General features: G+C 35.0%; 1 protein-coding gene across 3 annotated transcripts in view; it reads right to left on the bottom strand.

Annotated features, from left to right (window-relative positions):
• The window catches only part of LOC137037881 (raftlin-like), a 133,977-nt gene that overhangs the window by 64,773 nt on the left and 43,563 nt on the right, over nucleotides 1-25,641 (bottom strand). The window contains exons 3-5 of one of the 3 annotated variants that reach the window (XM_067412256.1): nucleotides 20,739-20,916; nucleotides 8,049-8,157; nucleotides 1,009-1,405 (exon numbers count right to left, since the gene is read on the bottom strand). In XM_067412256.1, coding sequence (XP_067268357.1) covers nucleotides 1,009-1,405; nucleotides 8,049-8,157; nucleotides 20,739-20,916 — 684 coding nt within the window. The remainder of the gene's footprint in view (nucleotides 1-1,008; nucleotides 1,406-8,048; nucleotides 8,158-20,738; nucleotides 20,917-25,641) is intronic. The other 2 variants (XM_067412274.1, XM_067412265.1) reach the window with 2 other exon arrangements.

The raw sequence follows: 25,641 nt of genomic DNA, 5'->3' as shown, positions 1-25,641 counted from the left end.
CACAATATATTGAATTCTAAAGCCAATTTTTCAACGTCTATTCAGAGATTTGCTTGTCTGCTAATAATACTGACTATTTCCACAAAAATATGAATGCAACTCTTTTCAACTGATAATAATCAGAAATGTTTCTTGCAGCAAATCATCATATTAGAATGATTTCTGAAGGATAATGTGACACTGAAGACTGGAGTAATGATGCTGAAAATTCAGCTTTGATCACAGAAATAAATTAAATGTCACAATATATTCACATAGAAAACTGTTAATTTAAATTGAATTTTTTTTTTCCACAACATTACTGTTTTTACTGTATTTTTGAGCATGAGACTCCTTTCAAAAACATCTTATCAACCACAAACTTTTGAACAGTAGCTTATACACTCTAAAAAAATAATAATGCTGGGTTAAAAACAACCCAAGTTGGGTTGAAAATGGACTAACCCAGTGGTTGGGTTAGATGTTTGCCCAGCGTGCTGGGTAGTTAACTCAACTTTTGTTTAAAAATTACTGTATGACTGGCTTAAAATGAACCCAAAATAGGTTGTAAATTAAAAATCAGACACATAATTTCTAGAGGCAACAATAATAATCAAGAGGTGAACGTTTATTAACAAGGAATTTAATAAATGTTTATTGTTTATTATTCATTAATCCAATTGATAAATGTTAATTTCCAACATATTTGGGGTTCATTTTAAGCAAGCAATAAAGTAATTTTTAAACAATAGTTGAGTTAAATAAAACTACCCAGCAGGTTGGGTCAAACATTTAACCCAAGCACTGGGTTAAAACAACCCAATCGCTGCATGGGTTTGTCCATTTTCAACCCAACTTAGGTTGTTTTTAACAAAGCATTTTTTAGAGTTAATATTATCAAAAACTTGCTGAAAAACATCACCCAGCCCTGGCCAGCATTATATGTCAAAACTAAAACGCACTTTCATTTTTTCGTAAAATAACTTTGTGAGATTTCTTTTGACCAAAGGATAAAGACGATCAACCCACCACTCTTCGCCAGGGCTTTTTTGGCCGTGTCGTTGTTGTTGTGTGTCAGTGTATCTCCTTGCTGTGTTTCACCAGATCCTGATTTCAACATGGCTGATGTCTCAACAGAGACATCATCTCCTTCTCCACCTTCAGAAGCTTTCACGCCCTCTCTCAGAGCCTCACCTCCCCCGTCTTTCCCTTCGTTCTCCGCTCCAGACTCGTCTCCCAGCTCCGGCTCCTCCAGGGGACTGGGGCTGGGCGTGAGCCCGGAGCCGTGTAGCGAGCTGGGGCTGGAGTGCAGGGAGAGGGAGGGTTCCTCTGGTTCTCCGTGCCGTGGCACGTGTGGGCGGAGGCCAGCTGGCTCCTGGATGAAGCCCACAAACATGATGCCCTGATCCGCAGCATCCTGGATCTGCTGGGAAGAGAGATAAACAGAGTAAGACTATATATTTTGCTCACTGAAAATCAATGCCGGTTTAGACCGACATGAATTTCCATGCTAGTGCTGGTTTATCCTGCTTAAACAATGAGATTGTTTACTGTAACTGACAATAAGGAAAGCTAAGGACAACTTAAGCCATCTTCCCCATGTGCTCTGAGAACAAAACAAGCACATAAGCGGAGTCATTAACATATGAAAAGCCTTCTCACACAGCTCTGAGGTATCAATGAACCGTAATACAGTACCATTCAAAAGTTTGGGGTCAGTAAGATTATTAAAGAAACAGCAAAAACAGTTTTCAACATTGATAACAATAGGAACAAGTATAATAATTGAGAACCAATAATAATTGAGCAGCAAATCAGCATATCAGAATGATTTCTGAAAGATCATGTGACACTGAAGACTGGAGTAATGATGCTGAAAATTCACAGAATAAATTACATTTTACTATATATTCACATACACCGCAAAATCCCCAGAGTAAAATCAAATCTGCTCAGAGTACATATGGTCCCTCTCTAAATAGTGTTAAAATAACACTGAAGTAGAGTTAACACTCTGAGGTCTGACGGTATCGCCGGCGATACCACCGTGGTTTTTTTCTTATCAGTGTGAAAGAGACTCAAAATACTCCGTCAATGTTGCACATACAATTAAGAGTTATACACCATTTTAATCTGTGGAATATCTTCTTTCATTTGTGTACACTCAGAGTAAAAACAGAATTTTGTGCTTTTTGTAAAATAAAGAAAACTAACATGATGCGTGATTTCTCCTCTCCCTCTGAACGAACTCCAATCTGATAGTTCTCAGAAAATGAACTGTAACTTAGTGAATACTAATGACAAAAAAATTACACTTATGTCTAAAAAAACGTTAAGATGTCAGGTTTTAAATCATGTAAGTCAAATCGAAAACAAACCTTCTTTGTTTATGTAATCTGTATGAAAAGAGAGCCATGTCAGAAATCCGTGATTCAGCTCATTATCTGCTAATGCGGCCACGCCCACGGAGCCAGCGCTATTCAGACGCTAATTCAGTCAATACATGCATTTATTATCTCAATCGTGTATTTATTGTCTTGAAAAGTGTTTATCTGGATGTAAAAGTCATGGTTAGCGATCTCTAGAAGACATGCAGTTACTTCCTGTTTACTTGTCTTCTACAGATGAAGTTTAGATGAGTTTTTGTTTCTTTAGCGCCCTCCTGCTGCTGTATGTATTGGAAACTCCATTCATGGAATAGCCTCTTCTTCTTTTAGATGAATTTGTGGACTAAAATGCACAGAGCGCCCTCCGACTTCAAGGATGAATTGAAAACACCAGCGCTCATAGTAATGACAGTGAATATTAAATAAAAATAACTCCTCTGTATAGAAAATTGACATAAGCATATGAGAATCCAATATTTCTCCAAATGTGCATGCTTTTAAACTAAAAGCCTATATTCAGACTCTTTGCATCACAGAAATACATTATATTTTAAAGTATAATATAAAACCATTACTTTATATTGTAATAATATTTTTCTGTATGTTTCATATATCATAATGAGCTTGAGACATCACAGAAGGTTTTTTTTCACAGCCTACCTGACTGAAATGCCTCATTAATATGCAAGTCATTTCAGCTCATTACTATCCAATTCTTTTGTCTTCTCAGGTGAGAATGGCCCATTTTCAGTGGTGATTCACGCCTCCTCGCATACTGTGTTTCTTGGCAAAAAGTGTCTTACAAAAACTAAATCAATATATTGTTTTATATGAAGGAGTAGGCAGCATAATTTTTACATAATTTTGAAGCAAAAACTCTAGTCTACAACCTCCAATACCCTAAAGTCTTATGAACACAGATTTATTATACTTTTTTTGGCCTTATTTCAGTGACTTAAGTTTTTTGTTTTTTCAACAACCACGCATAAATGTTATTCCTTCAAAAACACAAACATGTACATACATGTTCCTCACATATTATTGTAGCCTAGTTTGTGCTGAATACAGTGTAATGACACTTTTTCCATTAATATGTTTATGAACAACTGAAAAAAGCACAAATGTCAGGGCATGTCAAAAGTTCTCCAGGCCCCAAATCAGCCTCAGACTCCAGAGGGTTAAAGTTAATGAGATAATTAAGCGATTAATTAAGTGATGATTGTGCATTAGTGATGAACACCTGCTGTTAACAAGCAGAATCAATGACGAAAAGATACAAGTCAATTGAAGTTGTGTTTATCAGTGTTACTTTAACACTATTTAGAGATGGACCATATGTACTCTGAGCAGAACAGATGGGGATTTTGCTGCGGAAAAACAGCTATTATAAATTGTAATAATATTTCCCAATGTTTTCTGAGTTTTTGATCACACACTCTAACAAATGCTGGGCTAAAAATAACCCAAGTTGGGTTGAAAATGGACCAACCCAGCAACTGGGTTGTTTTAACCCAGCGGTTGGGTTAAATGTTTGCTCATTGTCCTGGGTAATTTTATTTAACCCAACTATTGTTTAAAAATACTTTAATTTCCGACCTATTTTAGGTTCATTTTAAGCCAGACATATAGCAATTTTTAAACAATGGTTGGGTTAAAAGCATGTTGGGCAAACATTTAACCCAACTGCTGGGTTTGTCCATTTTCAACACAACTTGGGTTGTTTTTACCAGCATTTTATAGAGTGCGTAAGCAGAAGAGACTTCTAGTAAAAAATACTTAAAAAAAAAATCTCAATTATATATGGAAAATATGAGATTAAATTTTTACTATGCTATTATATTTTTGGATTTAACTTTATGTACACTCTAAAAAATGCTGGGTTAAAACAACCTAAGTTGGACTGAAAATGGACAAACCCAGGTTGGGTTAAATGTTTGCCCAACGTGCTGGGTAGTTTTATTTAAACCAACTGTTGTATAAAAACTACTGTATTGCTTGCTTAAAATGAACCCAAAATATGCTGGAAATTAAAAATGTATTAATATGTTTAATGAATGAGCATTAATAAGATAATGAATAATAAACAATAAACATTTATTGAATTGCTTATTAATAAATGTGCACCTTTTGATTATTATTGTTGCCTCTAGTAATTATGTGTCTGATTTTTAATTTCTCACCTATTTTGGGTTCATTTTAAGCCAGACATATAGTCATTATTAATCAGTAGTTGGGTTAAATAAAGCTACCCAGCAGGTTGGGCAAACATTTAACCCAACCACTGGGTCAAAACAACCCAATTGCTGGGTTTGTCCATTTTCAACCCAACTTGGGTTGTTTTTAACCAAACATTTTTTAGAGTGTAGTGCCGATTTGGTCCTGGTCTAGCGTTTGGTCCAGCATTGCAGATCTCCTTAAAATTCATTGACATCTTGAACATATTTTATTCTGTTTTTGTCAACATGGACGACCAGATAATCCTCTCGCACTGGCTTGAGAAGCGTCATGATGTGTTGTTGAACGAGATAAGGAGTTTCATTTGGAGAAAGTAGTTTCATTCATTTCCAGTTTCCTCATCTTAAGAACATTAAAACCGATTGATATGCCACATTACCCTAACAATAAAACGCAGTTCAAAACAATATATTGCAAAAGCGGCTTTCTTTCTTCAACACCATCAGCGATTTGAAATTAGCAAGCACTGATTACAATGGCAGCGGTCCACCATCGACTGCCCTCTGCATCCCAAATCAGCCGAGCATCTACCACTTTATTGTCAGTTCGCGTTTGGAAGCCAGTCTTTGAATTCTCATCAAACCAAATTGAATCGTTAACTGTCAAGGAATGCTAATGATGCCATTTTCCATTATGCTGCTTTAATAAAGGCCAGCCTGAGGCCTGCCTCCACTATCTCCATCTGACGCCTTCGCCCACACCAGCAGAATCACTTTCTGTGAGGTGCGCAGGTTATTTTCTCTAAAATTAAACCGGGAACAGGCCCGTCCTTTCCAGGCGCATTGTTTAATGCATATTGAACGCTGACGCCGGGAGTCCTGTCATTATATTTGCAACAATGATGCAAATGAAATTGCATAGATAAGAAGCCATTTTTCTCCTCCGTCGGTGAGGGGGCACTGAATAATTTCCGAGTTTGATGTGACGGGTGGAAGGATCGTATTCGTGATGGATCATTGCGATTAATCACGCCCGGATGTGCACCGCCGACACAGCGCAACAGATCTGAGATCTACATAGTGACTCCAGGAGGTTTTTGGACACAAGATTTTTCTGAAAGAAGTCTCTTCTGCTCACCTAGGCTGCATTTATTTGATCAAAAATACAGTAAAACAGTGAAATATTATTACAATTTAAAATAACTGTTTTCTATATTCATATATAAATAAAATGGAATTTATTCCTGTGATGCAAAGCTGATTTTTTTTAGCATCATTACTCCAGGGGAACAGACCCTGTTTAACAACTCCTTACAAATATTTCTATGAAAAATACCATAGTGACTGTGGTGTTTTGCATTAGCTGACATTGTCATCAATAAAGATGACAAGTTTACAGAAATATTCTGCAAAGCATCTTACAGGGTTTTAAGGATATAACATATTGATTTATAATTTTGTAGCTATGTTCCAAAACCTAGTGAGCTTTTTTTCCAATGAAATTAATATACTATATTTTAGTTCGATAATGTTTTTTATTTTTTATTTTGTAGTTTTAGGGTACTAAATTATATTTATGGATCCACTTATTACCTGTTAATCACTTTTTAACATATAAACACTGAAAATGAGATTTAAAGCTCAGACTGAAGTTTGGTCTCTTTTTAAAGAAGACACTTGGTAGATTATTGCTGAAGTGAAACAAAAATGCTATAGAAGTAAAATTTTTTTATTAGGAAAAATGCATAAAAATTGAAACTAAATATGTTTTACTCTAAAACTGTGAGGAAAGTCAAAGCCTAAACAAGTCTAAATCTATGCGCACAATTTACTATTTCATTCCCTCAATCTGCTAAATCAGGCGGACGGTTTAAAATTTCATTCCCTCGATTTGCTAAATCACGCGCACGATTTAGCCTAATATTTTTCCCTGCATGTCATGTGCGGTGCTCCATAGTTCCAAATTTGAGGTTGATATCTCAAAAAATTAGCTTTCAGTAAGATTTTGTTTGGGTGCAGTACCAAACGTTTCCACTAGATGAAATTAACTTTCCATTCCTTGCCAATGCACTAATTTTTGACCGCAAAATATAAAACAAGTGTGACTATTTTTTTAAGGACCATTTAACCTTTTTGAATCATGTACATTATTATTATTTTGTATTCACATAACAAGTGCCAAAATCTTTACCAAGTTTCGTCCCATTCTGATGCAGTAAAAAATAAAACAAATAAAACGTCAACTTTTCAGCCAAAATTGACCAAAGAGCACCAGAGGGTTAACCCTCTATGGTACGCAATATGATATCAATGAGGAAAAAAATTTTGTGTTGTTTTTCCTGCTTAAAATTGGACACTTTAATAAAATCAATAAACATTTTCATAATTTTTTAATTTATTTACTTTTTATAAGTTTGTTGCCTCGAGGCAACATTGTACCACAATGGAAAAATTTAAACATTTGGCATTTTCATGTAGAAAAAAGAAATATATTTATTGAAAACATCAATTTCTTTAACTAGACACTTGAACAAACTAATTTATCTAGTTTTTCATATTTAATAAAAAGCAACATTTTATATCCAGATGTTGCCCTCAGGCAGCATTATACCATAGTGTAACACAAATATTACCAAACTATCATATCTTTATGTTATTATATCAAGTTATCATATCCATCTTCTCTCTCAGCCTCACAGATTGTCACTATGATTTCATCTTCCTCATCACAGTGTGACTCCTCATCATCGCCCTCATCATCCGCCAGGTCTACCTGTGTTTTATAGCTTTCTGAAGTGCTATAGAAAATGTGCAGATCATAATATATGCAGATATTGTATGTGAATTAGTGCATTACAAAATCATGTGAAATGCCAACATATTTAGATAATTCTAAATCTTTAATGCAATTCCATTATGGTACAATATTGCCTTGAGGAAACACAGTTTTTTGTTATTTTCTCTAAAACATTTGATGACATATAATGTAAAGTTCCTAAAAATACTTCTTTACTTGCCAGTGAAGGTGACTCGTATGTTTTTGTGGGTGACAAACAAGTGAAAAAAGCACTTTTCATTGGAGAAAATATGGAGCCATGTGACATGTGCTGAAACAGGACACAAAATGGACCCCTGTTGCTCATGTTTTGGTCTTTTTTGCACTTTTATTGATTAGTGTTTGAGTCCTTCTGTCCTGAGATATGTTTGATCAATCAATTGGTGCCTTATTTTATTAAAAACAAACTAAAATAGACCATATTGCCTGGAGGAAACACCGTACCAAACAGGAAATACAACAATCAAGAGTTGAAAATTCTTAAGCAATCCCATAATGCATTGGATCATTAAAAAAAAAAAAAGTTTAATATCCACCTTATATGTAATAAACAACAGAGCTGATCACTAGTAAATGTTTCTCAACATTTTAATATGCATGAGCGGATTTGAATATTCATGATTCAGTTGTGTGTTCCTTCTGTGTACAAGAAGCTAAACAGGAGCTTCTTACTTTCTTCACGTAGCCTTGGATGTGTTCCGTAGTGGGAATCTGGTCCGCAGACATACATTCCTCCAGCTTTAGATGGTATGGCTCAAAGTCTGCCGGATTCTTCTCCCAGCTGAAGAGAGAGAGGGGAATATAATGTACAACTCTTAAACAGGTGCAGAGCAGCGATACATCACGGAAAAAAAAACTTTAAAAAGTTCATTTTAGTGAACTGATTGTAAAACGTTAGTGAGACGGAGAACATCTGTTCGTGAGGTTTATTATTGGAAACATTTTGCACAGCATTGGCAAGAAATGAGCACTAAGAAGACACATTTTCACTAAATGAGCAGCTGTAATACTCGAGAGCTGCATTCTCTCTCTGAGGTGATTTCCTTGAGCATTGTTAAAGGTGAAGTGCGTCGTTTATTCAATGTTAAAGTGCTTTCTATGTCAGTTTAATATGCAGAGACAACTGTAAATAACTTTTTCCTTGAGCATGAGAGACTTATTTCAAAAAAATATGCTCACCAAGGCTGCATTAAAAATACAGTAAAAATTAGATTTTTTTTTTTTTTACCATTTTAAAAAGCTGTTTTCCATGTGAATATATAGTAAAGTGCATTTATTCCTGAGATCAAAGCGGAATTTTCAGCATCATTACTGTCGCATGATCCTTCAGAAATCATTCAGATATGCTGATTTGCTGCTCTCTGAGGTGTTTTGACTCGACCAATGGCGTGAGTTTGGGGGCGGGACTGTCTCTTTATAATTATGAATGAGTGTAACACAAAAGCTGTTTTGTTTCTCTCCAAATGAAACCCGCAGAGATCCCCGTGAGGTGGCCGGTGTCCTCTTCTCCCGCCGATTCCAGCTTCTTCTTCTCCTCCCATCTTCTGTGTGCGTGTGACATTCGGGACAGAGATTAAACCCACTAACCCAGAGCTCGATCCAATCACAGAGTCGCAGCACAGCAGGGCCCTGACTCACCTCTGTCACACACACACATGAATTCACACTTCCCGCCAACACACGGCCATCTGCTGCCTGAACACATTCCCCTCACATCGTTCCTGCGGCACGTATGACTGTATCCTGCAGTCTGGGTTTAACATGAAGATAAACAAATCAGAGCAGCGTATGAACAGCAGAATGAAAGGTCTGTCTATTTAACAAGTTAATTTAGTGTGATTAAGAAGAAGAAGAACAAGGAAAAACATGCTTTTTTGCAATTAATCATGGCCCTTGTAAAAAATTAAAATATTTCCTGTGATTATTTGTTATAAAACACACAAAAACTAAAAGTCAGCTTCCAATTATACTTCAAATTGCAACCTCACTGCAAACTTGACTTGGTTCTCCTGAAGAAATTAATACTTTTATTACTAATCTAAAATGACGAGTAAATAATTTTATAATGTTTCAAAAGATTTGATTTCAAATAAATGCGTTCTATTAAACAAAGAATCCTGATATAAAAGGATATGATCCGTTTTCAACATTAATGATAATCAGAAATGTTTCTTGAGCAGCAAATCATCATATTAGAATGTAATCATGTAAATATGGCAACAGTAAAAATTGTGAAATATTATTACAATTTAAAATAATGGTTTTCTATTTTAATATACTTTAAAATATAATTTATTTCTGTGATCAAAGCTGAATTTTCAGCATCATTACTCCAGTCTTCAGTGTCACGTGATCCTTCAGAAATCATTCTAATATGCTTTATTATCAATTATTATCAATGTTTTTTTATAACCTGTGATAGTTTTTTTCAGCATTCTTTGATGAATGAAATGTTAAAAAATAACAGCATTTATTTAAAATAGTAATCTTTTCTAACAATATACTCTATTGTTCAAAAGTTTGGGGTCAGTATTATTATTTTTTTTTTTTAAGAAATTAATATTTTTATTCAGCAAGGATGTGTTAAATTGATAAAAAAAAGTGATAGTAAAGATTTATATTGTTAAAAAAAAATCTTATTTTGAATAAATGCCGTTCTTTTTAATAGTGATGCACCGATTTGAACATTTTGGCAGATAACCGATAATTCTTTATATTTGAAAGCCGATAACCGATATATTGGCAGATAAATCTAAATCAAGATTTTATATAATTTTTAAGAGTCTGATTACAAAAACAAAAGTTTCAGCATTAAAAACCATGTCCCAAGCACACAATTATAATGTTCTCATTATAATATTATGTAGCCTATGTATTTTCCTTTTTGAGGTGATTTAAATCATATTTCAAGCCATTCAAAACCATAATGGAGGACAGTGCATCAGCTGATTTGTCTTGGCTTTGATACATCAGCCAAATTTTCTTATCAGACCGATAACGATAACATTAAAATGAACATATACCGATATGATGGCCGATATATCGTGCATCCCTACTTTTTAACTTTTTATTCATTAAAGAATCATGAAAAAGTCACATAGGTTCCAAAAAACTATTAAGCAGCACAACTTTTTCCAACATTGATAATAAATCATATCAGAATGATTTCTGAAGGATCTTGTGACACTGAAGACTGGAGTAATGATGCTGATGATCACAGAAATATATTACACTTTACTATATATTCACATAGAGAACAACTGTTTTAAATTGTAAAAATATTTCACAATTTTTACTGTATTTTTGATCAAATAAATGCAGCCTGGGTGAGCAGAAGAGACTACAGTATGTAGTGCACAAGTTATATTGACTACAGTCCTGATGCTGCTTTCTGGCTCTTTCTTGAGCTTGACAGATGCGATCACCATGACCTGTTGCATGCAAAACGATTCTTTTGTGTTCCACAGAACAATACATACGCATGAGGCTGAATAAATAAAGTCTTCTCGATTGTGGATGAGCTATTCATGTAAAGGCATTACATTTCTTTCCTGCAGGCTTAATGCACCTACAAGAACAGCAATCCACAGTATTTGGCAGCGCCGGGGCTGTTTGTGCGGGTTAAACAGCAGTAACTTCGACAGAAAAGATCCAGCCGCTTGCTCACAGGAGTGCTGCTTCTGGGAATAAAAAGCTTAAAGCAACACTGATCTCGACTTCCTTCAGATTCAGTTCGCTCAAAGGTTTCTCTCAGACACGGATCTTAGACACAGCTGGGTTGCACTGTTGGCAAATGCCTGCGGATCGTCTTAGTTTGTGTGTGCGAGTGTGTTTTCACCTCTCTATCTTTGCCCTCAGGAATGCCGATATCACTAGTGCTGTCAGATTCGGCGTTTCCGAGTCCGCAGGCGATATCCAGCTGTGTGTGGTGGCATTGCCATGACAACAACCTTCCATCAAACCTATGTATCCCAATCTTTAATCACTGCATTAATAATGTATCACATCTTTCTTGATGTCAGCTTATTTACCGAGCCATGCATAATGTTATTCAAGCGTATCGGCCTTAATGGTTTCTGGTCCGTGCCGGTACCCCTGCGAGGTGCTCTGCAATTATCAAAAAATGATGCATAAATCACCCACCCTCGTCGCTGAAGTGGAACTGTAACTAAAATTGAACATGGGGGGCTTGACAGTTGACATTTGGAATTATAAACACAGTCAGCTACATTCACCACTAGGTAATGAGTAATGCCCGGCAAATCTCTTTAAAACGCCCGGCCTGCTGAGTCTAATCCCATGATGCTCGTTCACAGTTGTGATGTTTGCATCTGCACAGGTCCAGAGGAGCTCCTGTATTAGTGGTGTACCGCCTGATTAGGGTGAGTTTTGAAGGGGAAAATGTAGGAGTGGCTAATCCTGATGTAGGAGAACTGGATCCGAAGACTCCAGGTGAATATTAAACACTGAGCTACATCCCATTTTCTCTGGAAAAATGTGTCAGATGTCACAACAAGCTTCTTCCCGGGTTAGTGACATCACAAACCTTAAAATTTACATAAACCCCGCCCTCGAGAACACACAACAAAGGGGGCGGGGCCATGTTGGGCTGCTTTAGAGAAGAGGAAGAGTTGTTGTAGTCGAGTGTTGTTGACATGCCGTCATTTTACGCCAAACGAGGGTCAATTCAACACAAAAGATGAACATGACGGCACATGCTAGTGGATGAGTTGAATCAACTCCACAGCAACTACATCAATTTATCCACTAACCATTCAGAAACGTCTAAAAGTTGTAACTTCTTCCTGAGTCTCTCCATCAGTGTCGACTCCGGTTTGAACAATGTAAGGCTGAACACTTTCCTCATTTTGTCTGCGTGAGATTCTCCAGCTTTGTTGTTGTTGAGCTGTTAAAGCTCCGCCCTCTTCTGGAAAGCGGAGCTCATTTGCATTTAAAGGGACACACACAAAAACGGCGTGTTTTTGCTCACACCCAAATATGGGCAAATTTGACAAGCTATAATAAATGATCTGTGGGGGATTTTGAGCTGAAACTTCACAGACACATTCTGGAGAAACCAGAGACTTATTACATCTTGTTAAAGGGGTGTTATAGATCATCTTTAAGGCTGAACACCGCTACTGACAGTTTCTGATATTTTCAGTGTGTGAGATTGTCCTGTTTTGTTGTTGCATGAGCTTTTGAATAGGGGAAAGGGGCCGGGAGAAGTAGTTCATTTGCATTTAAAGGGACACCCACAAAAATGACGTGTTTTTGCTCACACCCAAATCGGGGAAATATAACAAGCTATAATAAATGATCTGTGAGGTATTTTGAGCTGAAACTTCACAGACACATTCTGGAGACACCAGAGACATCTTGTCAAAGGGGCATTATAGATCCTCTTTAACCAAAGCCGATCAGCCATCTAAACCAGGTAATGACCAGAATGGAAGTTGCTTTTTTATCTGGAATTCCCAACAGATCCTTCTTTCATCTCTCAGCTTGTTCCGTTTCCTCCTCGTCATCCCCTTTTGTCTTCTCCTCTGGACGTTTTGGAGAGCGAGAAATGGCTCCATGAAGATTTCCTTTCATCTGCACTTTTCCTCCCTCTCCTCCGTGATTTCTGGGATTGGCAGGGAAGGAGTAGAGCTGTGCCCTGTTTGATATCTCGCCTCCCTCTTTCTTTTTTTTCACAGGTTTATCCCTCAGGGCCGCTGCTGATGCGAGCAACTGTCTCCACGGTGACAGACGCCAAAGATAAAGCAAGGCAGCTTTGCCGAAGCCATCAAAGGTTGGCAGCCGTCTCGATACTATGATTCCTCCCAACACGCGCACATCAACGTACACGTGACAGGATCTTCTTTCGTCTTGTTTTTCTCTTGGAGACAAACAGAAGTCTTCAACACATGCACACACTATTGATGAAACATGACTTGTTAAAGGAAGAGTTCACCTTAAAATTCTGTCATTATTTACTCATGTTGGTACGAACTCGTATGACTTTCTTTCTTCCGCGGAATGCAAAGGAAAACTTCAGAAGTATATTTACAATGCTATTTTCATAAAACAAAAGCATACAGTTACCAGGGCCTGTCAATCTCCTAAAAATGACACAGAAAATCACAAAAAATAACTATAAGAATGACTACAAGTCCTCTGAAGTCATACGACAGATTTGTGTGAGGAAAAGTTTAAATTAGTGTAATAACATTGACAATAAATTATAAATAAAAATGTAATGTATTTATTATAAAATATTGAAATGTATAGTCTTGTACAAAAGTTTTTTTTAAAGAAATTAATATAGAAATTAATATCAAAAGGGACAGTAAATACATTTATAATGTTAAATAAATACTGTTCTTTCTGTTTTTAAAGCAACAACTCATCATATCAGAATGATTTCTGAAGGATCATGTGACACTGAAGACTGGAGTAAAGATGCTGAAAATTCAGCTTTGCATCAAAGGAATAAATTACACTTTACTATATATTCACATAGAAAACAGCTGTTTTAAACTGTAAAAATATTTACTTTTTTTAGTGTTTTTACTGTATTTTTGATTAAATAAATGCAGCCTTGGTGAGCATGATTGGTAAATATCTACTTAAATTGTCATGAAATTCATTTTTATGAGTGAAATAAAAACAGCCTGACAAATAATGAATATTCAATGAATATATAAATATATCTCTAAAAACACATAGCAAATCTTAAGATATATATATATATATATATATATATATATATATATATATATATATATATATATATATATATATATATATATATATAATAGCTAAATCAGCCTTATTTGACACTCGTGGTCATACAATCGAAAATTGTCTACATTCCTTCAAATGTCTCAATTTGTGTTCCACAGAAAAGAAACTGACATCATATGCTTTGAAACAAAAGCCAGTCGAGTAAATATCAGAATTGTCATTTTTGCATCAGCTGTTCCTTTAAGATGAGCAATGGAGTGTGTGTATATGACTTTAATAATGAGTTTTTACGTGAACATTCTTGCTTTTCAGTGCATGACGCATTAAGATGAGAGGAGTCCGTGCCAAGAGTTCATCCTGACATGCACTGAACTGTGTAATGTTACAGTACAGCTTACAGATCAGGCTCATTCTGTCCCTCACGGAGTGCTGCTTTTCGTCTATACATAAAGGAAGAGAAGCCAAAAGATCAACAGTAATATAGAGAGGATTTTTTCCCTTCTTAGTGTTTGCATTAAACCTTAATTTACCACACTGCATCTTCTTCATGCACAAGGTGCCAGTCGCCAATCTGGAACCTTTATGTGCATTTTAACTGCAGAAACATTGCGAAAAAACCTGCCGGTCTTGACCCAACACTACAGGCCAGGGGTCGTGATCATGTCCGCAACACTTAAAGTCAAACTAAATTGCTTAATTTTTCTCATCTGTTTAAAGCGGACCTATAATGCCGCTTTCACAAGATGTAATAAAGTCTCTGGTGTCTCCAGAATGTGTCTGTGAAGTTTCAGCTCAAAATCCCCCACAGATCATTTATTATAGCTTGTCAAATTTGGGCCTATTTGGGTGTGAGCAAAAACACGTTTGTGTGTGTCCCTTTAAATGCAAATGAGCTGCTGCTCCCCGCCCTCTTTCCAGAAGAGGGTGGAGCTTTAACAGCTCAACAACAACAAAGCTGGAGAATCTCACGCTGCCAAAATGAGGAAAGTGTTCAGCCTTACATTGTTCAAACCGGAGTCGACACTGATGATTTACAATCATCATAAGTATGCATGGGTTGCTAGGAATTTTGTTATATTCGTTAAAGCACTTCTGACATTACATCAAAAATAAAGACACTGAATTAAATAATTTTGGATATTAAATGTGGTGTATCGTTAGCTGGTTTTTAAATATACTTATTCCTTATTCCTTGTTCTTAGAACCGTTCGGCTCAACGGTGAAAAAACATCCATTTTTGTTTTCTATGTTAAAGTTGGTTTGAAATGAAAATTCACTTTCTATTTTCTAAATGCATGTTATTAATCTTATTGTGATCGATTCATCCATGTATACACTACCATTCAAACATTTGGGCTCAGTCTATTCTGCTCACCAAGGCTGCATTTATTTGATCAAAAATACAGTAAAATTTTGAAATATTTTTACTATTTAAAATAGCTGTTCTCTATGTGAATATATAGTAAAATATAATTTATTCCTGTGATGGCAAAGCTGAATTTTCAGCATCATTACTCCAGTCTTCAGTGTCACATGATCCTTCAGAAATCATTCTTATAAATGTCTTTTTGTCAATTGAATGTGTCCTTGGTGAATAAATAAAGAAACTTTTGAACAATGGTGTTTCTTTTTTCTTTTTGACCTTTGAACTTTTAATCAAAAATGTCATAACTTGATCTTCTAGTGACATCTACAATCACTTAGTCCACTTAAACTCCTCCCCTTTCTCACAATCGTCCACAAGCTTGCATTCAGATCCGCCTCCATTTTTGAGTGCCACGCCCACATCTCCAAGTCCTATTGACAACTAATGGATAAAATCAAGCCCTCGTCTTACGTTTAGCTTTTTTGATAATCCATTAAACTTGGATGCACGTAAACAATCTTCCGTTTCAACGCAACCAGTTCTTTTCAAACCGGAAAACAGTCACTAAGCTCTAGATATCATTAGACTTGTAAACAAAGACTGTGATGCAGTTTGTTGGCAGGTTACGCATTCAGTTACGCTAACATTCGTCCCTCAAATCAGTGGAAACGTGATGCTGGATCTGAGAGAAGTTTACAGATCTCCTGTCTTCCACCAGCACTGAGGTAAGAGAAGTTTTCACCATCACCTCACTTCCTTCCTTCCACCAGGGAATCTCCCCGAAGAGGTCAATGGGGTCAGACACATGCCTGCAGTCTTACACGTCACACACAGATGCAGATGGAGACGAGATTGTGGCCGCTGCCTGTGGTGTGTGTGTGTTGGTGGACGTGAGCTCGGTGTCTCCTGCTCAGTGCCCTTTACGCAGCCAGGCCGGTCTGGACACTGCGAAGGCGATCCAGCAGCGCTCCAGGCAGGGAGTGGATGTGACTTTGAGTCGCTGCCACTGTTTGGCCAGAGGATTATCGAACCGCTCTTCAACATTCACCAACTCTGTGTGACGGACTGTAAAGTGTTGGTCTCGTGCAGAGAGAGTTTGGACTAACTGTGAAGTCTGCTTAGACTGACCACTGTGTGACTGACATGCACAGCAACCAATCACAGGTTTTGTTTTTACATGCTTATTCACTGTAAAAGTTGTGCGTCTGGAATGAGTTGTACAAAAACACCCAAGTAATTGGCGGCAAAGTGGATGAAATTCTGGTTTAAAAATAACCCAAGTTGGGTTAAAAATGGACAAAACCAGCGGTTGGGTTAAATGTTTGCTGGGTTGTTTTATTTAACTCAACTATTGTTTAAAAATTACTATATTACTTGCTTAAAATGAACCCAAAAAAGTTTGGAAATTAGTGTTTGTTAATATGTTTAATAAATGAACATTTATTAATATGATTAATAAATAATAATCTATTAAATTGCTTATTAATAAATGTTCACACTCTAAAAAATGTTGGTTAAAAACAACCCAAGTTGGGTTGAAAATGGACAAACCCAGCAATTGGGTTGTTTTGACCCAGTGGTTGGGTTAAATGTTTGCCCAACCTGCTGGGTAGTTTTATTTAACCCAACTACTGATTAAAAATGACTATATGTCTGGCTTAAAATGAATCCAAAATAGGTGAGAAATTAAAAATCAGACACATAATTACTAGAGGCAACAATAATAATCAAAAGGTGCACATTTATTAATAAGCAATTTAATAAATGTTTATTGTTTATTATTCATTATCTCATTAATAAATGCTCATTTATTAAACATATTAATAAATGTTAATTTCCAGCATATTTTGGGTTCATTTTAAGCAAGCAATACAGTAATTTTTATACAACAGTTGAGTTAAATAAAACTACCCAACCACTGGGTTAAAACAACCCAATCGCTGGGTTTGTCCATTTTCAACCCAACTTGGGTTGTTTTAACCCAGCATTTTTTAGAGTGCATCTTTTGATTATTATTGTTGCCTCTAGTAATTATGTGTCTGAATTTTAATTTTCCAACCTATTTTGGGTTCATTTTAAGCCAGATATATAGTCATTTTTAAACAATAGTTGAGTAAAATAAAACTATCCAGCAAACATTTAACCCAACCACTGGGTTTGCCCATATTTAACCCAATTTGGGTTGTTTTTAACCCACCATTTTTTAGTGTTCAAAAGTTTGTGATCAGTAAGAATTGTTAAATTAAGTCTCTTCTGCTCACCAAGGCTGCATTTATTTGATCAAAAATACAGTAAAAATTGTGAAATATTATTATAATTTAAAACATCTGTTTTCTATGTGAATATATTGTAAATTGTAATTTATTCCTGTCATTCAAGCTGAATTTTCAGCATCATTGCCACAAAGCTTTTTGATGCCACTAACCTGGTAAATTTTGACAAATCTGGTAATTAAATCTTCCTTAAAAGTGTTTATTCCATGAATCCAGTACCTCATAAACATTTTTTTATCTATCCAGCTGGACTGAACGTGTCTTTACGATGAGCAGATTGGAACTGGAGATGTTGTGTGAAAAAAGCATCTGACGGTTGACTGTGGTGGGGAAATTGATTGAAGATAGTGGTGCAGAAATGATTCACAGCAGCCAAATGAAGGAAAAACTGAGTATTTTTGCATATTATAATCTCAGACGTCACGCTCACAAACTGATGCATAAGGCACACAAAACACTTCGAAATCATCATCTAACTGGTTTGAATTCTACAGGATATCCAGAAGACTTGTGTGTTGCCTTTTTTAAATGTGTAATGCTATTTCATGCATTCTGACTTATTTACACTGTTAAAGAGTTGGATTCTCATGCTAAACATGTCTAAAGTTTCAAAACACGAGTTGGAAGTATGACAGAGTATTTCTGTGCCAAATCCGCTACTTCCGGTTTCGGTACAGGATTCAGAGAGTTTTTTTCGAGTATGGCCTGTATGACGTCAAAAGAGAGCGGAATTCCTTGTATAGACACTCCTCCCTGATAAGCGTGCACACACACACACACACATCACCCAGAGCAAGAGCACGCCCATCAACGCGTTTCGTTCGGGAAACGGAAGCCGAGAGATTTTTCAGCAATGGCTCTGTCCCAATTCAGGGGCTGCACCCTTTGAAGGCTGCATACATCATCGGTCTCATTTAAGAAAAATAACCGTTAGATTGCAGCGTAAGAAAGAAATTTTTACACCTCACAATGAATATGAGTCAATTTTATTACAATTACTTTTCTTAAATAAGACATCCTTGATGAAGTATTCAGCCTTCAAACGCGACCTCCGGAGGACACAGCCTCCGAAATGAGATGCAGCTCCTGTCAACAAAGGAGTGTGTTTTTGGTTGTGAGGGAAAGATTTCCTTTTTCAGCTTCCCAAAGAACCCAGTGTTAAGAGTACAGAGGATGAAGTTTGTTTTTCCCGAGAAGCAACAGAGTTGTGCATGTATGTTTGTTTGTTCCCAGGAATTCGGTGATGAATACTTTGTAAATAAGTCCCAGTTCGGCGCTGGATTCGCAGATCGCGGGTGGTGAGTAAAGCTGCATCAGATGTCTGTGTTTTGTTGGAAATCGGCGCACAAGTGCATATAATGTAAACAACATGAACGCTTTTGTTCCCTTTTTATTTATAATGATGTCGCAGCTTGCATGCGATCTCTACGCTCGTGACTCTTTAGCTCCGCCCACAGCACTGACGGCAGACATGCCTCTATCTTTTATAAATATGATAAAACTAAAGACTTTTCAGAGATATGAAGGATTCAATATTACTCAAGATATGTGCTCAAGATTAACATGAGATGAACAGAAACTGTATGTGATCCCCCCCCCCCCCCTTTAACGGTCTGCCTGTAAACAAAGCCGTCACGAAGCCAAACCCCCTCATGGAAGAGGAAATCTGTCGCGTTTACATCTGTGACAATAAACGCTTTTTAGGATCAACTAAACGTTGGATTTTCAACATTTTTGGAGACCATTGTTGCCAATGAAAGCTGCATTAGTGCCCCGCCCACTTTTTCAAGTATTTTTTCCATTCATTTCTCCCATATGGATTTGGTTAAAGCATTTTAAGCCATGAACCAAACCAACCAGCAATGAGGAGAATCACAACATTACAAACTTTGATTTGAAGCAAAAAAGCATTAAGTACACAGTCTTGTACACGATACAAGACTGTGTACTTAACGGCTTTAGTGAGGGAAAGGACTACAATCCCATAAAGCATTGCAAATATGGAGAACTACTAATTCAAAACAACATACTTTAAGTTTGTTATAAAATATACACATTTTGAGAGTGTAGGGAGACCGACTTGATTTTGTGGGAGTGGGCGGAGCTAAAGAGATATTTTGTTTCGACTCTCTGATTGGTGGAATTTTCTGTAAAGCATCATGGGTAATGTAGTTTTTCACCACGAATTCTGCTGTTAAACACCATTATTTTAAAAAGAAATTGAAATAATGTGGCTTGACAGCTTCAGCAGAAGCAAATATCATTGATTAACAACCTCGTAGCTCAGTAGTTACATCACTTACCCTAAAATTTACATAAATCCGGTTTGAACAATGTAAGGCTGAACACCGTCGTCATTTTGTCTGCGTGAGATTCTCCAGCTTTGTTGTTGTTGAGCTGTTAAAGCTCCGCCCTCTTCTGGAAAGGGGGCGGGAGCAGCAGCTCATTTGCATTTAAAGGGACACACAAAAATGATGTGTTTTTGCTCACACCCAAATAGAGGCAAATTTAACAAGCTCTAATAAATGATCTGTGGGGGATTTTGAGCTGAAACTTCACACACACATTCTGGAGACACTTATATTACATCTTGTGAAAGAGGCATTATAGCAGGTCCACTTTAATGGTTTATATGTCAATGTATGGAGGGGGTTTTACTTCTGGAGAGTTGCGCTCTTCTGCCGTCAGTCTGAATGTCTGGCTACGCGGGACTATCTTGCATATCTGTATTGTAGTCCAGTTATAATGTAATCAGGCTTTGCAAAGAGGATGTGGCAGCACCAAATCTATTGGACCTAGTGAAGTCTTAAAGACACAGTAACAAACAGGCTGTTGAAGGGTCAGATAGAGGGTGGAAAATGCTCATAGACACTAAATTATGATGTTTTTGGTGCAAGAAAAAAAAAAAAACACATGACCCCTGTAATAAATGTCAGCACCACCTGTGGAGTTCAGAGCAGCTGTCATGTTTCACTGTGTGTGTTGTGACCCCACCTGTCAGAGACTTTGATGAGCACTGCCCGGTAGAGCTGGCGCTGGACGCTGGCGGGCTCGGGGCCGCACGGGTGGACGAAGGGGTGCACAGCTGTTAGGATGAAGCCCTGCTGGTAGAGATCCTGCAGCTGAGACGGCAGCTCCCTCACAGAGGACAGACACAGCGTGGACGTCCCATCTGCCAGAGGACACAGAGGCAGAGACACACACGGGTGAGAACAGCACACACTCAGACCCTGGAGGATCGCACAATAACACTTCGCTCTTTCAGCTTTCTGATGATAAATCCTCTCAGTTTTACTTTTTAAATAACATCAGTTTAGCCAAACAGTTGTTGCCAAGAACAGGAAGGAAAATAAAAAAAAACAAATTCTTATTTTTTTACAGAAAGTTGCAGTGTTTATTATAAATGATGTATCTGCGCACACAACTGACTGCAAACATTCAGATCCCAACTTCCTATCCAGTCAATTCCCGAAGGACAAAATCAAGTCCCACTAAAAGTCTATTGCATCTTCCGTTTCATGCTGACTTTAAGGAATTAAGAATATTTAATTTCAGTATGAAGTATAAATTATTTTATATTTTCACATCTAAATATAAGAAAAATGCCAAGTGTGTGTGTGTGTGTGTGTGTGTGTATATTCAAAACATTTAAATGTGAAAAATGCCAAGCAGAGGCTTCTATGATTTTCAAAACAATAAAAATTTTATTTTTATTTGTATTTTATTGTTTTATTATTATTTTTTAAATAAAATTCATATTAAAAAATTATATACATAAATATATATTTAATAATATTATTTTTATTATGTTCTTGTTTATTTTTTACTTTATTTTTTATTATTTTTTATATTTTTTGAATAAATTTATGTGAAAATGTGATATAAAAATGGCAAGCAGAAGCTTCTGTGATTTCTAAAACAATAAATAGTATTTTTTATTTTATTTGTATTATTTTGAAAATAAAGTTACAATTCAAATATATAAAATATATATTTTTAATAATATTATTTTTATTATGTCCTTGTTTATTTTTATTTTATTTTTATTTATATTTTAGTATTATTTTATAATTTTTAAATATTTTTAAAATAACATTAAAAAGTAAAATTAAAAATGTGATATATAAAAATGGCAAGCAGAGGCTTCTGTCATTTTTTTTTTATTTTTTAAACAAAACATTTTATTTGGTTTATTTTTTATTTTTATTTTATTATTTTATATTATTTGTAATATAATTTAATTTATTTTAATTTATATATATATATATATATATATATATATATATATATATATATATATATTAATATTTTTATTCATGTTCAAGTAGATGCTTTTGTGATTTAAAAAAAAACTAGTTATTTTATTTTTTATTTTGTTTATATATATATATATATATATATATATATATATATATATATATATATATATATATATATATATAAATATATATATAATGTACAGTATATATAAAATATATATTTAATAATATTGATTTTATGTTCTTGTTTACTTTTTATATTTTTTATTATTTAATAATTTTCTAAATGTTTTTAAAGTAAAATTAAAATGTGATGTATAACAATGGCAAGCAGAGGCTTCTGTGATTTATTTTTAAATATTTATTATATTTTTATTCTCTCTCTCTCTCCCTCGCTCTCTCTCTATATATATAAATAAATAAATATATATATATATATATATATATATATATATATATATATATATATATATATATATATATATATATATATATATATATATATATATATATATATATATATATATATATATATATATATATATATATAGTCTTCATATAGTCTTTATTCATAGGACAGTAGAGTAATAGAGAGGAAAGTAGGTCATGTCAGATTGAACCCGAGTCCCTGTGAACCAGCAGCTCTTTTATGTACTGAAGTTGTGCATCACTTTAACCCCCAGTCAGTATTTTTGCCGTTCAAACAGTGGACAGTCAAACACCGTTTGTTGTTTTCCAGGCGCTTTTCTCCGGGAGGATTTGCTAGTTTGTTTGCGATGTAAGACAGAATGAAGCAGGGGTTGCGTTAGCAACTGGTGCCTGACTAACCTTGTCTATGATTTAATGGGCCTGGTGAAAAATCCAATTAAATGTGATTGTTTAGCTGGACGTGAGATGAGAGTCTTTTACTCAAGAGCTTTGATATCTCTCTGACAGGCCAGTCACGCCCAGCTCTGGCTGTAATGAGATACTCTTGGTGAACTGACCAGACATTTAGAAGTGGGAGGAACATTTTTCCCCCGTTTTAATCTCAAGTCTTGTCTGGGCATAATGGGAAAAGAGAGAGGGAGAGGAGACATGCAACATAACAGACAGAAAGTGTCAGAATCGCCCAGCTGTGCAACAACACAGCAGATCGTCTCACAACACAATCAAGACGGCCATATGCTAATGAGAGGGCATCGAGAGCCGGGCTGAGGGAAACACCACAAACACAGATGTGAACGAGTGCCAGTGCGCTGACAGTGTGCAGCTGGGAAGTACATACTTTGTTACTGTGGTGGGAAAAAACCTGTTTGTTATTGTTCAATATAGCGCACATTTGAAAAGAACATTTGCGAATTGTGAATTAATTCTATAATGAGGCAATGTTTGGAAAAGCATGCTAACTAAACTCACTATTTCTGCAGTATGTTTACTGTAAACAGTATGTGAATTTTTTTGCATGTATACAATACCCACATTATTTATGTCATTTGCTAGAATGCAGTACACAACTGAGCACAATGAGTAAAATACTCTATCCCACAATGCAATACAATGTGATTTCAGCTTGATTTTCTGTTTGTTTCCAAATGATTTTCGTATTCAGTATTTTTGTCTTGTTTTCTAGTACAAATATATAAACATCCTTAAATCAAACCCTTTAATAATCAATCAATCTATAATTAATCAATACATTTCCTTTAATAATAATAAATAAATCTAAATAAATAAATAAAATAAGTAATTAATTTGTAATTAAAAATAATTAAAATATTAAGTCTTTAAAAAAAAACAAAAAAAAAACATGAAAATTAATTTTTTTTTTATTTAAAAAAATAAAAATAAAAAAATCTGCCAATGGGGTAAAAAAAAAAAAAAAAAAAAAAAAAAGTTAAATAGAAAAGTGTTGGCATTTTTATTTTATTTTTTTAAGCATAAAGTCACTTAATTTAGATTTTTTTTCCAGAAAACTTCATATTTTGTTATTTAGTTAATCATGTAAATATATCTTAAGAATGTTCAGGTATTTGGGTAACACTATATATATATATATATATATATATATATATATATATATATATATATATATATATATATATATATATATATATATATATATAGCATAATAAAAGTATTTTTAATTCATTATTTATGCTTTATAATGCATCTTATGATCTCTTGTATTGTTTTTTAAAACAATAATTTTTTTTTTTAGAATTTTATATTATTTTCAAATTTTATATATCAATTTTTTTTATTTTAAACATATTTTAATAATATTATTTTATTATGTTTTTTGTTTATTTTATTTATTTTTATTTATTATTATTATTATTTATTATTTTAATAAAAGAAAAAAGTAAATTTAAAAATGTGATATATAAAAATGTTTGTATTTAGTATTTTTGTCTTGTTTTCTAGTACAAATATCTAAACATCCTTAAATCAAGATGCACTTTCTCTAATAAATATTAATTAATTAATCGTGTAAATATATCTTAAGAATGTTTAGGTACTTTATTTAAAGCCTTTATATATAAAGCATTGTAAAAGTATTTTAATGCATTATTTATATTTTGTAATGCATCTTATGAATAATTGTAACCACAGTTATAATATTATCTAATCGAACACAACTTCAGCACTAAAACACGCAACAAACAACCAATTTCAGATGTAACAAAGAACCTGCAAATAATGCATTTTAACTTTGGTCACAGTCATTTATGATATAATGTACATCATGAAAACCTTTATAATGCATTACACATGTAAAACAATGCAATAAAGTGATATCAGCTGCAATTTGCCATTTTTACTCAAAATATGATGCTAACTGGATGCCACATGTACGGTATGCACAGCTAATGTTCACTGTTACAAAATGCATACTGTATATAGTAAGAAGTTAGTGGTGTGTGAATAAGACACAGAGCTTTGCACAACTGTTTGGTGAATCGTCCCACAGAGACAAACAGTCAGAGTTTGGCCGCCATATAAACCAACCCAAACAGCTGCTGGAGCGAGTCTGTTCCAAAATAAACACAGTCGAGCGGTCAGCGCCGCTTCCCATATACTGCAGGTCACATGTGCGCAATATGCTGGAAGAAGCTGACTTCATGCCGTGAAGTGACAAAGTGTTGTTCTGCTTTTTAAAGTTAGAACAAATCTATATTTATATGGAGACAAAGACAGATATGTGTGACTCGACAGCAGCACTGTGGGTTTGAAAATGCCTCTCGGTGAATACCAAACAAACAATATAACCTCATATTTCCAGATCCAGTCATGCTTGCAGATTTATCATGGTCTCTTGCAAATTGTGCAGTATTTATCTGTTCTTTTTGCTGTAGATACAGACCAAATGTAGCTTCTTTGCACCATCCATTAATGCCAGGAGAATTTTCCAGCCATGGAGCTGTGTTTTGCAAGTTTTAGTGATTTATATTTTAATAACTTTTCTATATTTTAGGTCGGATTGGTGGCTTGATGGAAGGAATATTCTACATAAAAGCTACTATTATGCAGTTCAAACTAATACTGTAAATCTTTCACAGATCCTTATTAAATTTACAGCTAATTTTGTTGTATTTACTCGCAAACAACTTTCTCTCTGCGAATGTTTTTAGGTGAAAAGTAAAAAGAGGAGACAA

This window comes from Chanodichthys erythropterus, chromosome 2 (assembly GCF_024489055.1).
Source record: "Chanodichthys erythropterus isolate Z2021 chromosome 2, ASM2448905v1, whole genome shotgun sequence".
NCBI lineage: Eukaryota > Metazoa > Chordata > Actinopteri > Cypriniformes > Xenocyprididae > Chanodichthys > Chanodichthys erythropterus.
This window is presented reverse-complemented; position numbering and strand designations above follow the sequence as displayed.